This window comes from Leopardus geoffroyi, chromosome X (genome assembly GCF_018350155.1).
Source record: "Leopardus geoffroyi isolate Oge1 chromosome X, O.geoffroyi_Oge1_pat1.0, whole genome shotgun sequence".
Taxonomy (NCBI): Eukaryota; Metazoa; Chordata; class Mammalia; order Carnivora; family Felidae; genus Leopardus; species Leopardus geoffroyi.
Window position 1 is genome coordinate 120,501,643 of NC_059343.1, and position 15,603 is coordinate 120,517,245.

General features: G+C 51.0%; 1 protein-coding gene across 2 annotated transcripts; it reads left to right on the forward strand.

Annotated features, from left to right (window-relative positions):
• The first annotated feature begins 5,187 nt into the window (after positions 1-5,187).
• Positions 5,188-13,484, forward strand: SLITRK2 (SLIT and NTRK like family member 2). Of its 2 annotated transcripts, XM_045471380.1 has the most exons (3): positions 5,188-5,573; positions 9,436-9,489; positions 9,992-13,484. In XM_045471380.1, the coding sequence occupies exon 3, from the start codon at positions 10,035-10,037 to the stop codon at positions 12,570-12,572; it is 2,538 nt and encodes an 845-aa protein (XP_045327336.1). In that variant the 5' UTR covers positions 5,188-5,573; positions 9,436-9,489; positions 9,992-10,034; the 3' UTR covers positions 12,573-13,484. The 2 variants fall into 2 exon arrangements, with proteins under 2 accessions (XP_045327336.1, XP_045327335.1); XM_045471379.1 differs by lacking the exon at positions 5,188-5,573 and having other exon boundaries at positions 8,391-9,489.
• Positions 13,485-15,603: the final 2,119 nt, after the last annotated feature.

Here is a 15,603-nt window from a genome sequence, read left to right on the forward strand (position 1 = left end):
TTAGTTGCTGTGGTGACGCCCGGGATGGGGAACAAATCTGCGGACGATGATGTCGCTAGTTTTGTCATCGTTTCCTGGGGTCGCACCAAAGGGCTTTTGCAAGAATCTCCATGTGCCTCCTCCACTCCAGATAGACTTTGGGCTATTCTTCGGAGAGAGCTTCGGGGATATTTAGTGTCATGGAATCCGAAGCTTTTTCTTTTTCTTTCTTTTTAATTTGCCCAGGAACCGCAGTATGGCCACAGACAGATGCAAAAGTTGGCCAAACGTCCTGGGGCCATTACATCGGACTTAGAGGTGACCTCACGTACAATAATCAAGTGAATAAGGGTGTCACGGTAATGTCATTTAGGAAACTTCCTGGGAGAAGAAAAATGGAAGGAAGCAAAAAAGAACCGATACCACATCTGAGTAATAACTCATCGAGATTCAAGGCAAAAAAAAAAAAAATCCATTCTCGTTTCATTGATTTGTGATGACGGTTGAATGCTGCACTCAGCTATTACTTGAAAATGATTCTATTTACTTTCTAGATCTCATTCACCTCCCCCCTGAACCCACAATTTCTAAACCTTGCTCGATTTTGTGCAAATCACAACTTCAGGGTAGATCTGGTGTGTGCCATCCTTGCTATTTTTGAATGTTAATAGCCTAGTCCTCTTCGCAAATGGGGACTTTTTTGAAAAATCAGAAGTACTTCATGCAAATCCTTAGTAGCCGCTCTTCTGCACGTAACTCTTTAGACCCGGGCATCTTGCGAGCAGACGGTTTTGAATGTTCCGGTAGAGTCAGCATGAAACTCTCTACCACGGCACAGACTTTGCCACATATTTATACTAGTCCAACATAAATACGTAAATAAAATCAACAGAACTTAGCACACAGGCTCAACTGCATTATACTGGTCAAACGCAATAAATTTGGCTTCCTCCTGAACGCGTTCGGTCGTAACTCCGGACCGAAATAGAACTTCCAGCTGCACCGAGATTAATGGGATGAAATGTGTCAGGATAAATGAAATACCTGCTAATACTGTCCTAAGACTTATCTGTAAAATCTGTGGCTTTTGCCATGTATATTCATTCCCAAGTCCGGTAAGCTTCAGTATGGTTCTTACTGATGAATCACTCTGCTCAATCGATAAGGACGGAGATCTAGAACCCTTAGGGACCAGATGCCATGGCTAGGTGACACTTGACAGGATTGGTTGAGCAGCAGTAAGTTTTCTCATTTCCGTAACTTTGCGCCCCCAATCACTTCTTTACTGCCCCCCTTCTCTGTTTGGTCCCATTTTTCCTTCCTCTCCTTCCTGATTCAGAATGTCAGTGGTTTTCAACCTCTGAGATACAACCTATCAGTCACTCACCAAGTCAACTGAACAGGCCACGGCCAGCAATTTTTTTAAATAAACAGCAATAGAATATTTCAGGGTGCATGGCTCTGACCGGGGTAATATGGTTGCAGAAACTCTGGTCTCAACCCCTAACAACGTCTTGGGTCATGAAGGAAAATACACATCTTCATGAAGAACAGCACCAGTACACATTGCCTGCCTCTACTGGTGGTACTTGGGGCATAAGAGACGGGAGGCTGCAGGGTATAGTAGATGGCAAAGCAGGGTGTCAGGGGGCCTGGGATCTTGCTCTCGCTCAGTTGCTAGGTCGTAACGCATATTATGTTCCTTCAATTTGTTTGTTAAGTAAGTGTAAGGTGTTTATACATGCAAATATAACATATGTTATTATACAATTATATAATAATATGTAATATATAATATATAGTACATACGTGCACGTATATATACGTGTTCACATATACGCGGCATCGCAGTGCTCCTGAAAAGTGGCAGAAGCCGGGGATGCTTTTAAACCTCTCATGTTACACGTGCAACCTCCCATGACCAATGATTATCTGGTCCAAAATGTCAACAGTGTTGAGGTGGACAGACCCTGATATATACATATACCATACACACATATACATGTATGCATACGAATATCCAACCCTTTGGAAGAATTTAGGGAAAAGATGGAATGGTTTTAAGTTTCCATTTCAGTGTTTGACTTACATAGCTCCAACTAGAATCATAAATAGCTTTCTAACCCTGATTCTATTATCCGATTTAAATCAAAATGGTGGTTTCTCCCTAAAATCACTGTGTGGGATAATTCACTCATTTTAGGAAGTGAGTTTAGGAATCCCTCATTTCGATTTCCCCTCACATATATGTACCACTTCACAAGTTTCAAGGGCTTTTGTACAAATTCCATTCTTACTGACGCCACGTGGAAGGTTCTAGTGCCCAGTTTTTACACATGGGAAAACAGGTGCCTGCTCAGCCCCCCCCCCCCCCCCCGCCGTAAGTAAGAGGCAGAGGTGGGATCTGAACCCAGGTCTCTAAGGGTTTCGATGTGCGCTTGAATAAGAGACAAACTACTCAGGTCCTGGCCCAGCACTTTTCCAGCCCAGCCAACATGCCTGCCAAGATCATCAAAATAATGGACTTGAATTTAAAAATATCCACACTTTCAATAGCATCACAGAAGCAAAGTCTACAATATCCTCTAAACCATAATTACTGGTATTAACGGCATGTTCTCTGAGTTGCATTTCTTACTTTAGGAATTTGTCTCTGAACTCGTCTTTGAAACCTTTGATCCAAAAGAGATCGTATTCTCTGAGAAGATCTCACATCTGTCTTAGAATTACTGACTCTGCATGAGGTTTCTACTTTGTCTTTTCTGTTTTATTTTTTTAGAGTTTTCCAGGTCTGGACAGGTGCGGAGAAGGTGTAGAAATGACGTTCTCAAACTACGTGCCACCTAGTAATTGGGCAACATTTGCATCATCTTAGAAATGTATGCCCACGTTTGTGTTTTAATTCATCCTAGGTGCAACTTCTGATTTCTCCCTAATCTTAGAACGAAATGACAGAAACCGCAGCAAAATGTGATTTTTCTCTCTCTACCCCCCCCCTCCTCACATTGCCATCGGGGATCTCCAAGCCCATTGGTGATATGAACTGATCAACAGAGAACAGCTCACAGATACATTTACAATGCTACTACACCAAAGAATTAACAAGGCCACTTTCATTCATTAACATAGGTACATGAATATGCATGTCTTTGATATTCAGTTATATCAGGAAATTTTCCCCTAACACAGAAACTTTTAGCAAAGGAAACTTAAAGAAACGTTCAAATAAAATTGATACACTTAAAACTCACTCACTTTAGGCTCTCTTCTACTGTAATTATCTGTGCAACAGCCCTCACAGAAAGTTCTGTGTTGCACATCGTTTTGTCTGTGCGTGCGTTCACGACACCCTGCGAAACAGCTACCCACCTACTTGAAATTTATATGCTGACAAAAAGAAGTCGGCTCTTTTCCCTTTTTATCTCACCATTGGTGTGGTCCCAGGTGGAAAGACAGGCTGCTAAATGCTTTGCGGAGGACTGGTAAACACATTAGCCTTCCGTCCAAGCCTAATTAAAATTGACGCATGCCATATTTTACATGTTTTTACCCGATCAAAATAAAATGTTGGTTTTTATCATTGATGCTGTGTTCCTCCTCTAATCTGTATACAAGTTACGGCTTTTGTGTGCGTGTTCCCTTTGGCTAGAGACACACGACCCTTCTCAGTAAACTGTCTCCTTTCTCCAGCATGACTGTCTCATTATTTCTCCCTTTGAATAGCCTCTTAGCTCTGTGTTTTGTGGTTGTTTATAGCACCCATTAAATAACTACAAGAAAAGATGACACAGTCAGAAATGAGGTAAAGACACAGAGGAAACAGCATTAACTTTTCCTAGTTAGGAATAATATGCCCAGACCACTGCTCGAGTCTGTAGCAAACAGCGTAGTTAGTGTTGTGCCCAAGCAAGGATATTGATAAAAAGGGGCAATGTTTCCGAATATGTAACCGTCAACAGTCTGCCCATGTGCACATGCGAGAACTGTGTTATTCTAGAATTGCTTAGCTGAATGGCAGGGAAACCTCAAGAAGTCTTTTTCAGGAATGAAGTAAAAGGACCAAGAATGATCCTTAAAACCTCAGAGATAAGATTATAAAAGATAATTCTTTGGACTGTTCCTAAAGTAAACTTTGCATATATTCACAGTAGAAGATTACCAGTCATTTTGAAAAGGCCCCGCGTGGTCTCCTTGGAAAACCATTATGAAAAGAAAGCCACGAAGAGAGGGAAGAAGCAGAAAGAACTCCCCAGGGTAAGGACAAGAATGAGGTGGAAATCGGTGCTGTGGGAACCTGGCTTCAGGGTACAGGAAATAACCTTGAAAACCCACAAACCCCAATGCAGGATCATTAGCAGGAGAGCTAATGTTTGCTCTCATTTCGTGCCCCTCTCATCGCCCCCCTCCTTTTCCATCCTCAAACGGGTGCAGATTCTGAACAATGGGGGTTTTACAGACTCTGGAGGGGGTATGGGAAGGACCAGGATGGGGCGAGGGGTGGGGGGAGCGTTAATGAAGGCCCCTGGCCTGCAGGATTGAGGGGGAAATGCCTTAGTGCCATCCAGATAAACTGCCAATCCCTGACTGAAATTAACGCAACTGCAACTTTATCCGGAATACTCCGGGCGAGGGGAGAGGCCGTGGGGGAAGCAGCTTTGAGGGGAAACCGCACTGGTCTGGGCGAAAACCCGCACCTCCCTCTTGAACCACAGCGACTCTTTGACTGAGCGCCTTCCTGTAGTCGAATCACAACCACCTGGACTACTAATAAGAGGAAAAAGAAAGGAGAAAAGGCAAGGGGGTGGCCAAAAGTACGCTCTAGTCGATCCAGGCAACGTCGCGAAGAATAAAAAGAATCAGATGGAAACAGACACTGGCGCGCTGCTAAGGGCTGGCTTTTGTTAACACATTTGCCCCAGTCCAGCCCGGCTCCATATTATATGGAAATTCCTTGTTTACCACCCTCGCGGGGGGTCCTTAAAATCTGCCTGCGAACTCCAGGGACTGGGCGCTTACTAGTTAGGGGAGGCCGCCGGCCCGGGGGGCGTCCGGCCGCTCCTCCGCCGGTCGGGAACTTGCGCCCGGTGGTCTCAGTCTCCCCCGGGGTCTGGTCCCGGCCCAGTGCCATCCCCGGTTTCACTCGGCCGAGTCGGAGCCGCAGCCCACGGTAGAAGCTGCAAGGGCTGGGCAGGGCTCCAGGCGAGAGGGGCTGGGAGGCGTGCGCGGCGCTCCGCGGCGCTCGTCAGAGCGATGGAGCGGCGGCCCCTTTGTGGGCTGCCGCATCCCCCTCCCGGGTGCACGGCGGGGACATTTGATCCGCAGGGTGATTGATAAGTGCGGGAGAGGGGCGGCCGTCCCTACCTCCCCCTCCCGCCCCCGTTCTTCTTCCCTCCTCCCTGCCGGCTCCCGCCCCGCTTCCTGCCAGAAGCGCTGGCCGCCGGCGCGCCGCTCCAGCGGGGACCTGCCTGCCCTTGGGGGCGCCGCCCGCGCTCGCCGCCGTGCCCCCGCTCCCGGGCCGCGCCGGCTCCCGCGCCTCCCGGCCGGCCGATGCTGCGGGCGCCTCCGGGGGAAGCTGCGGGTGGCGCGCTCGCCGGGTAAGTTCTGGGCACTCGGGAGCGCCGCGCTCGGCCCCCAGCCTTGCCCGGCCGGCTCCCCTCGTGGGGGTGGGGGGCGGGGGTGGGGGATCGGGTGCGGGCGGCCCGCGGTGGCCACCCCCGCCCGCCCGGGCTCGCCGGCTCCGAGACGGTCCACGCGGGCGTGGTCGGGCTCCGGGCGTCGCGCGGCCGCGGGGCCACCGCCGGCCCGGTGCGAGCTGCCGCTCCCGAGGAGAACGCTCGCCGGCGCGCGGTGCCGGGCCCCGGGGCGAGGGCAGCGCGGGTGGCCGTCGCGCCTGCGGGCCCCGGCTCCGGGTACCGGGCGTCTGGCCGCCCCGGGGGAGGGCGAGGAGGGCTGGGCTAGCGGTCGGTGCCGGGTCCCCGGAGACTGGGGACTCGCCTGGCGCCCCCGGGCCGCCCGGAAGCGCCCTCCGGGAACCGCACCTGCCGAGGTGGGGGGGGGGGGGCGGGTAGCGGAAGGGGGAAGAAGGGCGAGCGGGCCGCGGACACCCCTCCCCGGCAGGCCCGCGGGACTCCCGTTAACCGCCCTTCCCCCAGGCCCGGCGGGCGGCCGGGCGGCGCAGGCTGTGACCCTGCCGGCAGCTCCCCGCGCCCCGTGGAAGCACCGGCGACCCGAGCCGGGCTCTCTACTCAGAGGCGAGGGAGACCGAGGCGACGGAGTCCCCGCTTGTGGCTCCGTCGCCCCAGCGACGAGAGGGGGCGTTTGCTTTATCTTAGTGTCCGTCCCTGCCTCCCGTGGGCTCCCAGTTCACCCAGGACCTTTCCGCCGCCTTAAAAGCCCGCTGTCGCCGGCAGGTGCTGCGGCGGCTCCTCCCGAGACGCGGGGCCGTTCGGAAACTTACTTAAAGTGCTTTCTCCTGCTGAGGCGGATTCGGCCTCAGTAACTGGGTTTGGGAAAGCGGCCGCGGAAGCCTGGCGACAGGCAGGAGACCGAGCAGTGGTGGGAGAGTCCACCGACCCGTGTCGGAAGCCGACCGTGGAAGGAAGATCTGTCACCCCGTCTCAGGATTCCCAGTGTCGCCCCCCCCCCAACTCCAGCCAGCTTACCACCACACTTCCTTCGCTCTATCATTTTCAGGGGTTTCAAGCTCTGCCAGCTGCCCCCCCCCCCATCCATCTATCCCTTTCTCTGTCTCTCTCTCTCTGAAATGTTTAATAGTCTCTGTCCTTAAAGACTACTGGCAGCCTCATCAATGTCTTGAAGGAAATTACTATATTTGCTAACTACAACTCATATTTGATATTTCACTTCCAAATACTTTTTTTTTTTTTTTAAAGCACACATTTAGGTAGACACCACTAAGTTGAGGCCGACAGCCCTTCACTAATTCACACTGAGCACTGGTGAGCTGTGGGGAAAGGTCCTGGACCGGGACTCCGAATCCCTGGGTTCTGGTTCTAATTGTATGGATTCTTGAACTTCAGGAAGTCAGCACTAGTCCTGGTGGAGGAATGCCCTCATCTATAAAATGAATCTCATTGCAAAGGTCTTGTCCAGCTCTCACGCTGGCTTCTGCTTCAATGTAATATTAACCTAATTAATACATGTTTGTTAAATGAACGACAACGAATAAGCCATATCTCTCTAGGAACTACGTATATTTAATATTGAGCAACATGTCCAAACAAATGCCCCTTTGCTATGCAAGGAAGCTTAATCGCTCACTGCATCACTCCGCCACGGCTGGGGGGGCGGGGGGCTCACGGGCTGCCCCTCCCCCGCTGAGGACGGCTGGGCTCCGTGTTGCCCTTTGGCACAGAGAAGGAAAACTTGAGGCCCCAGAAGGACGGGATCTTCCCCGAGGCCAAGCAAGAACTACAGGGTGGGGAGGGGGCGCATGACGTCTGGTCCAAGGCTCTTCCCGGAAGGGAAAGGACAGGGAGCCGTGAAAGGTTGAGAAAAACTCCGGAGGAGACTGCCAGAGAGCCACAGGTTGCCTTCCTGCCCAAGTTGAGAAACTATCAGAGCCCTTCTTGGGGAGGAGAGCCAGTGTGGGCCGAACAGTGAGTCCCAGGACCCGAGCGGAGCAGGGAGGTGGGAGGGGAGACGCGGGGGGCTTTCCATCCTCGGCGGCTCATTCTGCCTGTGGGGCTGTCTGTGTTCCAAATGCGGCCCGGCAATGGGACCCTGTGTCAGCTCTGCCTGCAGCGCTCAGGGAAAGCAAGTGTGCGTGTTTTGTGGGACAGGCCCACCCTGGGTCGATTCATTTACCCCTCTCTTTGATCGCCCCCTTTCCCTGACTCGCCAGAGGCGCCCTGGCCCTGCCGGGCGGTAGCAGATAACCGCATCTTGCAAATGGACCCCCACACGGGAGACACCCGGTTCCAGGGGACCTTGAGATCATTAAGGAGAAGCGGGATAATGGAGGCCAAAAGCCGACACCTGGCTGTTAATGGCGTGCAAAGGTTCTGTGAATCCGACCGAATGTCAGAACCGGAAGGGCCCGTACAGCCCCATCCCCTTCTGCCAACGGCGATGCGAAGTTGCAGAGAGAAGCGAGCAACCTGGCCACAGAGCTAGAGCAGAACCCAGGCGCACTGGATGTCGGGCGGGACCTCTCCCCCCGTCTCCCCCGGTTCTCGGCCGCCGGCCTTCCCGCACTGCTGCCTTCGTTCTAGCTCCCCTGCCCTTGTCGCCTGCAGCTTTAGGCCCCTCCGCGGGCGCCCGCGCTGGGGCTCCCACACCCAGCCGAGAGAGGCTCAGCCTGGCAGTGTCTTTCTGACACCCACTCCTCCTTCCTGCAGGCGCAGAGCACGCATTTAAACTTCATCTTCTGGCTAACTATAAACCTCAGGGAGAGAATGGTTCTAAAGCCGCTCGTCTCTAACGCTGAGCTGGCTTTCAGAATCCAGGCGAATGTGTGTTTGGCTAGTCACGGCCCAGAAAGTACTTCTCTCAGCACTGAAACAAAGCTCTGTATGTAAGGCACAAATCCCCTCTTCGCCCTCCTACACAGGCACTGTGGAGCGGGCACACACCGCACTCCGCACCGAGAGCACGGGGGCAGGAGATCTAGGAGGCTGGCAGGCGGGCCCCAGTCCTGGAGCAAAGAGGCACATCTCCCACCCACACACACATGAGCGCGCGCGCGCGCGCGCGCACACACACACACACACACACACACACACACCCTCTCACTGGGAAGATCCGGACCTCTGCTTGGGAATTTGGAATGAGACCCTACTGGAATGGCCAGGAGGGGTAGCAGGTGGAAGAAACCACTCGGAGGGGCCAGGGGCCGGAGGAGTCCCGGCGGTCGCAGCCCCTTAGCGGGGACCCCTCCGGGAGAATCCCTCTCCAGGGGCTTCGCCAGCCGCTCGCCGCCCGCCGGGCTGGAGGTGGAGTAGTTCAGAAGCAACTGACGCAGCCCGGATTCGAGCTTTGCAAAGCCGCTCGCTGGGAAGGGAAGCATCTGCCCCTCCCTCCCCCACCGCGCGCCCTCGATCCGCCGCTTGCCCCCTCCCCGCGTGACGTCACCCCAGCCCTGTCCGGGGGAGCCTGCAAAACCTCTCAAATTCAAACTGTCGGGCGCACTGCTGCCGCCGCCAGCGCATCGGAAGCGCGCGCCCAGGCTCGGCCGTCGCCGTCGCCGCCGCCGCCGCCCGCCACCCGGGCCGGCCGGCTCCCCGACCTCCCTCCGCAACCGCACCCCCGGGTCGCCGTCGGCTCAGCCTGCAGCCGCCCCGGCCGTCCTCTCCTCCCCTGCGGCCTGCCGGATTTCGGATTTCTGCGCACCCCGCCCCCCCCCCTCCCCAGGCAAATTAAATCCGCCGGCGGAAAGCAGGGCATCCCCCCGGAAGCGGCGTCTTCTTTTACCTCGCTCTTCTTCTCTTTCCGAAGATGCCAAACTACTGGCGGACTGCAGAGGAGAGGGGTCCCGTCTTCTCCTGATGTGTGAGTAACCCCCACCCCGCGCTGCCTTGGCGCTTCCATCCTCTCCCCCTCCCCCACCGCCAGTCCCCTGATTTTCCCACCCCCTTTTTGCGCAGTTAAAAAAAAAAAAAAAAAAAAAAAAAAAAAGTAAAGCAATTTCTGCCGCGAGCCTAAGACGGGCGAGCCGCCCGAGATCTCTTCAAGCTACCCCAGGGGAGGAGGAGATGGGCTGGATTTAGTAGGACAACTCGATTACTAATGACTCCGTGGCTGGCTGCGACCCGCCGGGAAATCAGGTGCAAGCATGTGTGCTCCGGGACGCGCGTGTGGGTGGGCCGGGGGCGGGGGCGAGGGCGAGGAGAGAAGAAACCGCTTGGAGAAACGCAGTGATTTCATTCTGCCGTGTTGCCCACTCCCCGCATCGTCCCTGCCTCCCACTCCGCCCCCCTGCTTTGCCATTTTAATCGGGCTTCCTTGTTTCTTTCTCCCCCGCATCCTGCTCTCTCCGGCACCCTTCCCCAAGGTTTGCCTGTAGGTACCTGAACTGACACCGACGGTGCCTAAAGATGCTGAGCGGCGTTTGGTTCCTCAGCGTGTTAACCGTGGCCGGGATCTTACACACGGAGAGCCGCAAAACTGCCAAAGACATTTGCAAGATCCGCTGCCTGTGCGAAGAGAAGGAAAACGTACTGAATATTAACTGCGAAAACAAAGGATTTACAACTGTCAGCCTGCTCCAGCCCCCCCAGTATCGAATCTACCAGCTGTTCCTCAATGGAAACCTCCTGACCCGCCTGTACCCTAACGAGTTCGTCAATTACTCCAACGCCGTGACTCTCCACCTGGGCAACAACGGGCTGCAGGAGATCCGCACCGGGGCGTTCAGCGGCCTGAAGACCCTCAAGAGACTGCACCTCAACAACAACAAGCTCGAGGTGCTGAGGGAAGACACCTTCCTCGGCCTGGAGAGCCTCGAGTACCTCCAGGCCGACTACAATTACATCAGCGCCATCGAGGCGGGGGCCTTCAGCAAACTGAATAAGCTCAAAGTGCTCATCCTGAATGACAACCTTCTGCTGTCGCTGCCCAGCAATGTGTTCCGCTTCGTCCTGCTGACCCACCTGGACCTGAGAGGCAACAGGCTGAAAGTGATGCCTTTCGCCGGCGTCCTTGAGCATATTGGAGGGATCATGGAGATCCAGCTGGAGGAAAACCCGTGGAATTGCACTTGTGACCTACTTCCTCTCAAGGCTTGGCTCGACACCATAACGGTGTTCGTGGGGGAGATCGTCTGCGAGACTCCCTTTCGACTGCACGGGAAGGATGTGACCCAACTGACCAGGCAAGACCTCTGTCCCAGAAAGAGCCCCGGGGACGCCAGTCAGAGGGGTGGCCACGCTGACACTCACGTCCAAAGGCTGTCGCCTACGGTGAATCCTGTGCTCAACCCGACCAGGGCCCCCAAAGCCAGCCGGCCGCCCAAAATGAGAAATCGCCCAACTCCCCGGGTCACCGTCTCAAAGGACAGGCAGAGCTTTGGACCCATCATGGTGTACCAGACCAAGTCCCCCGTGCCCCTCACCTGCCCCAGTAGCTGTGTCTGCACCTCTCAGAGCTCCGACAACGGCCTAAACGTCAACTGCCAGGAAAGGAAGTTCACCAACATCTCCGACCTGCAGCCCAGACCTACCAGCCCAAAGAAACTCTACCTGACGGGGAACTATCTCCAGACTGTCTATAAGAACGACCTCTCAGAATACAGTTCTCTGGATCTGCTGCACTTAGGAAACAACAGGATCGCGGTCATTCAGGAGGGTGCCTTCACAAACCTGACCAGTTTACGCAGACTCTATCTGAACGGCAATTACCTTGAAGTGCTGTACCCGTCTATGTTTCACGGGCTGCGGAGCTTGCAGTATCTCTATTTAGAGTATAATGTCATTAAGGAAATTAAACCGCTGACCTTCGATGCTCTGATTAACCTCCAGCTACTGTTTCTCAACAACAACCTGCTGCGCTCCTTGCCTGACAACATATTCGGGGGCACGGCCCTCACCAGGCTGAACCTGAGAAACAACCACTTTTCCCACCTGCCCGTGAAGGGGGTTCTGGATCAGCTCCCGGCGTTCATTCAGATCGACCTGCAAGAGAACCCGTGGGACTGTACCTGTGACATCATGGGGCTAAAGGACTGGACGGAACACGCCAATTCCCCCGTCATCATCAACGAGGTGACCTGTGAATCTCCCGCCAAGCACGCAGGGGAGATACTGAAGTTTCTGGGGCGGGAGGCCATCTGTCCGGACAGCCCGAACTTGTCAGACGGAACCGTTTTGTCAATGAATCACAACACAGACACTCCCCGGTCGCTCAGCGTGGCCCCCAGTTCCTACCCCGAACTACACACTGAGGTTCCACTCTCCGTCTTAATTTTAGGATTGCTTGTGGTCTTCATCTTGTCTGTCTGTTTCGGGGCCGGCTTGTTCGTCTTCGTCCTGAAACGCAGAAAGGGGGTGCCGAGCGTCCCGAGGAGTGCCAACAGCCTCGACGTGAGCTCCTTCCAGCTACAGTACGGGTCCTACAACAGCGAGACTCAGGATAAGACGGACGGCCACGTCTACAACTACATCCCCCCCCCCGTGGGTCAGATGTGCCAGAACCCCATCTACATGCAGAAGGAAGGAGACCCGGTAGCCTACTACCGCAACCTGCAAGACTTCAGCTATGGCAACCTGGACGAGAAAAAGGAAGAGCCGGCCACGCTTGCCTACACTATAAGCGCCGCCGAGTTGCTGGAAAAGCCGGCCGCACCCAGAGAGCCCGAGCTGCTGTACCAGAACATCGCCGAGCGGGTCAAGGAACTTCCCAGCGCGGGACTCGCCCACTATAACTTTTGTACCTTACCGAAGAGGCAGTTCGCCCCTGCGTATGAATCTCGACGCCAAAACCAAGACAGAATCAATAAAACCGTTTTGTACGGAACTCCCAGGAAATGCTTTGTGGGGCAGTCAAAACCCGACCACCCTTTACTGCAAGCTAAGCCGCAGTCCGAACCAGACTACCTCGAAGTTCTGGAAAAACAAACTGCAATCAGTCAGCTGTGAAGGGAAACCATTTACAACCCTATGGCAGCCGAGGGTGCTGCTGCAAACTGTTGGAAGCACTACATTGGCTTTTGTGTGTGTTTGCCTTCTCCCTTCCTCGGCATCAATGGGGGACTTTGAAAATGCGTGGGGGATGGGGTGAAGCAATGATCCTGCTTTTCCAAGTTTTCCTTTAAATTATTTCTCTCTCGCTCCCCTCTCCCGCCTTTCCCCCCCCCCCCCCTTCTCTCCTTAGGAATCGTCACGGAACACGAGTGTTTTCTACGGTGCGTTGTTTTTTGGTTTCTGATTGTTTTGTTTTGTTTTTTTTTTTTTCGTATGTTCTATGGATGGTTTTGTTTCTTTTTTCTTCCTTTCTTTTTCCAGTGTGTGGGAATGGGAAGAGGAGATTGTAGTGAATGAAGAAAGAGTAAGCAAACTTTTCACGTTAAAAATGGATATTTGGCGTATTTTGTAGAAGATCTCCAAAGACCTTTGGAGACTATACATTCTTTTGTAAATAATGATATGTGGTATTTCTGTCTTCAGTTTCCAAGTATAGCCGCCAGGCAACACTTCTTTGTGTTAAAGTGCCTTTGCACTTTAAGTACATTACTTAAATGTTGCTGTTAGCTTTGATAAATTGGACATATTTTAATGTGTTGTATTTTTGAAATTAAAAACACTGTAAAATAGACGAAAATGTCAGCTATATGAAGTCAGCGTACAGTTTGCTTGAGTTATAGAAACCAGCCTGTCATCAAATGATTCTAGTTGTAGGACTTTAGAGATTTAACTGTAAAATATTTCCTTTCTTCTGGGTTTGTTCTAAGTGATTTTATTTAAGTCAACTAAGGGGATTTAACAGTGGACTAGAGGTCAGACTGCCTCAGTCGGGATTAGTAATTCATTAATAAAATATATTTAACCCAATATCAGAGTGCATCGAACAATTAATGCCCTTCCGTAAATCATTATTTTACGCTAACATGGTCAGTGTTTTAGGTTATTTTCCTGATCCAGAGTGCATTACACGACTTGTAATATATCTTTTCTGCATTAAATTAGATATTTTTATATATTTAAGTGAAAGAGTGGATTTCTAACTTTTTAATTGAAATTAGTATTTTTTCTGCCTATTGAAACATTTTCTATAAGCACGCACCAGTAGAGGCCGCCACACACCTCATTTAATAAAGACACAGGAGCCATTCAATACCTTGAAAGAAGGAAGACTTGCAAGGTGAGGTGAAAACATCCCCAGTAACTTCTCTGCAAATTCAAGGCAGCAGAGACAAGTGCATGCATTACCTTCTGTTTCTTTTTAGGGTTAAAGATTAGACTCAGAATCCTCAATTTTCACATTTTCAGAGAAAGCAGCACTTTCCTCTTACATTTATTGAAGCATTCATGGGGTGCTATCACATCATGTACCGTTTGCATCTCCGAATCAATTCAAAACGACCAAAACCGAGAAAGGAGGGATCTTTTCCCCTCTGCCTTCTTCAGGCACGGGTTACGTGCATTTTTTTCCTCATCAGCTGGAGCAAGCCTTTCGTTTTGGTCTTAGCGTTAAAATGATTTTAACTGATCGAGTCTATACAACATTTATGAAGCCTTATTAGCCTGTAAAGAAATTTTAGATGCAAACATTATGGTGTGATTTAAACAAACAGCCCTTCTTTACAACAAAAAATAGTTTTGTTTTGTCTATTGTAAATCCTTATGCAACTGGGATGGTGATCTGCATATAAAGTAGTTCAGCTTTTCAATTCCTTATTAAAGCAATTGATGGCGTCTGAAAGAAGCACACTGTTTCCTTTTCATAAATAGGTTACTGCACATAATAATCCTTTATTAGCATGTGAGATTGAAGTGGATCCTCATAACTTACTTTTGAAGCTTTCAAGTGACTAATAGTATAGTGTCCGTCACTATAAACAATTCATGCGACAGGCTTTCAGGCGGAAATTACTTGGGTTCATAACTACTGGTGCAAAATCGTTTTTTAACAATAGAAGTTAATTACGGATATTTAAATGTAAGGGGCCTCTGGGAAAAAAATGCCTTCAACAACCTGAAATCTCTGAATATCTACAGTGAGAAGCTAACGTGTTCACTCTTGGATTAGAGATCATAATTCCTATTCAAGTCCATTAGATCAAAGTCAAATGATCTACAAGAATGGCCCGAAATGATCTACAAATGATCTACAAGAATGTTAACGTTGTGAGATTTTACATGTCATAGAAGAGGACAGAGAGTATCCTAAGTTCAGCTAAGTGAACTTGGAGATAGCTCCCAGAAAAAACACCTCCTCTTTGAGAGAGATACACACACACACACACACGCGCGCGCGCGCGCACACGCGCGCGTGTACCCATCACCCGTATATATATAAACGAGTTTCAAAAATCCTCTTGTGGGTGCTCTCATTTCATGCAGTGATAAATACAGAATACAGAGGTAGGTATTTTGGGAAGGGATTATAAAGGCAAATTAGTATACATATTCTGTTAAGATGGTTTTTAGGTTTAAACTATATATCTAACTAGAACTACTGACGTGATTCCACTTCAGTGTTTGTTCTTATTCACCGGAAAGTAAAGTCATTCCATTATCCACAGAAAAAGCAATTCATTAATCTTGGAGATAGCTTAATATGCATTTAGTTACATGATGTTAAAGAGGCCTCCTGGAAGAAGTCAGATGCATAAACTCTCTCACTTAATAATTATGATGTACATCTAGATTCCCATATGCTCCTTCGATTTTTACTTTATTTGTATTAGGCTTTAAGAGAAATTGTTTGAATGTGGTTCAGACTATTTCACTTAAAGGCAGCATACACCATACACTCCGAAGCTTTGTTTTCTAATGCAATCACAAACACTTTTACGTTTATTAACTTATTAGCACCTCCACTATGTTGTTCTGCGGTATCCACTCAAGTGCTTTCAGACAGAATTTATTTTAGGATTTCGTTTATCTCCTACAGCTGGATTTTGCTATTTCACTTTTATTTCATATGCCACCTGTCGTGCGTATGAGC